General features: G+C 46.2%; 1 protein-coding gene and 1 pseudogene across 1 annotated transcript; one reads left to right on the top strand and one right to left on the bottom strand.

Moving 5' to 3' along the window:
• Nucleotides 1-323: 323 nt before the first annotated feature.
• Nucleotides 324-1,162, bottom strand: LOC119581823 (L-xylulose reductase-like). Its single transcript, XM_037929958.1, has one exon. The coding sequence runs from the start codon at nt 1,097-1,099 to the stop codon at nt 368-370; it is 732 nt and encodes a 243-aa protein (XP_037785886.1). The 5' UTR covers nt 1,100-1,162; the 3' UTR covers nt 324-367.
• Nucleotides 1,163-1,284: 122 nt separating this feature from the next.
• The window catches only part of LOC119582260, a 5,099-nt pseudogene continuing 4,692 nt past the window's right edge, over nt 1,285-1,691 (top strand).

Genomic DNA, 1,691 nt, shown 5'->3' with positions numbered 1-1,691 from the left:
CCCATTTTATACCTGGGGTATAAAATGGTCTAGTCAAACTTATATCCCGATATACAACAGCCTAGACTAAAATAACCACGGGTATAATCTTGGCGGGGGTATAACAGAGTTGATGTTCGATGTTAGTGTCTATATCCATAAATTTACGTTTTACACGTAGTCTATTTACTTGTGTTTCATGCAAATAGGAGGGCTTTGATCTTAGCATCTAAGTTATTTACATTTACATATTTGTCAGTAACACAAGTTGTTTTGCATGCTTTTTCCCACTGCATTTACTCATTTTTGTGTTTTGAGAGGGTCAACGGATATAAAATAGACACTTTACGTGGTCTTTACACTTTATTTTCAGATATATTTATTTCTACTACACTGCTAGGAAACCACCATCGACTGGTAGCATGTGTCCGTTTACCATGTCGCTTTCGTCTCCTAGAAGGTACGTTATAGCATTCACTACGTCATCTACTTCAGCAAACCTGCCCTGTGGTATGCGAGCAAGCATCGGCCCCGCCTTGGCCGGATCAGACCAGCCCAAGCGACCCATGGCTGTCATAACGACTGTGGGGGAGACGGCATTAACTCGGATTCGTTTGGGACCCAACTCCAGTGCCATCATTTTGGTCATCATGTCAACGGCGGCTTTGCTGCAACTGTAGGCAGTGTGGTCGACAATGGGGCGCTGGCCTGCTTGGGAAGACACGTTGACTATTGAACCACGTCCCTCGCGGCTCACAAGGTCTCCAGCCACGACCTGAGATATGTTCATCATAGCTTTCACGTTTACATTAATCAGTCTGTCGAGTGTTTCTGGTGATGTTGTCAGGAAAGGCTCCAGAGCAGCTACGGCTGCATTATTGACAAGCAGATGGATGGGCACTACCTTCTGTACGGCCTCCCGCGTGCTCGTCCAGTCAGATAAGTCAACACAAACCGTCTTGATGCTGGGGCATTCAGCGCGCAAAGATTCCAAGTTTTCGGCCGTTTTACTCAAAGCGAATACCTCAGCACCCATCTCTGCTAGCTTCAAGGCCGTGGCACGCCCAATGCCCGACCCCGCGCCTGTGACCAGCGCCCGCCGACCCGAAAACTTGCCCATCGCTGAGCCTCTTCTCGTCCTCCTCCGGCTCGAGACCGACTGCTCGCTCGCCTCGGCGTGGCCTCAGCCGATACGCCGGGACAGCACTTGGTGGGGATTTATTTTAGCGATACTTTTAGTTGGAATGTAATTGTAAGCTTTACGGAGTCGTGTCACCTACATTACCAAATACCGAAGGAAAGAGATTTATCTGCAGCCTTGAAACAAATGTACCTTCCTATAGTTAGGTTTTGTGAATTAGGCGGCCTTGAGAAAACATCAAGTGGGCTGAAGAGGAACACACGATCCCCTTGACAACTGCCTCTGCTTCTCACCTCGCTGCAAGTAAGATGTTTAACATTAAGAATAGCCAAAGAATCTGCGAGTCTAAGTTATCATTAATGTTTGTACTGTGTTCTGAATAGACGTCTGAAACAATCATCTTAGAAAACACAAAGAAAGAGGTAGGCTATCACTGTAGTAGGGATCGTGACTTGGGATGATTTCTCCTTAATCAGAAGGGTAGATACTTCAAGGACTTCGCTTATCGTGTGGTTTTATTCTTAATCTTTAAGAAACAATCCCGTTGTATCTCATGCTATATCGCACATCT

The sequence above is a fragment of the Penaeus monodon genome, chromosome 15 (assembly GCF_015228065.2).
Source record: "Penaeus monodon isolate SGIC_2016 chromosome 15, NSTDA_Pmon_1, whole genome shotgun sequence".
Taxonomy (NCBI): domain Eukaryota; kingdom Metazoa; phylum Arthropoda; class Malacostraca; order Decapoda; family Penaeidae; genus Penaeus; species Penaeus monodon.
Note: the sequence above shows the minus strand (reverse complement) of the source record. Positions and strands in the feature narration are given on the sequence as shown.

What these genes read in the sequence shown, in the direction of transcription:
- LOC119581823 (XM_037929958.1), bottom strand. Translation starts at nt 1,099, where the DNA reads ATGGGCAAGTTTTCGGGTCGGCGGGCGCTGGTCACAGGCGCGGGGTCG.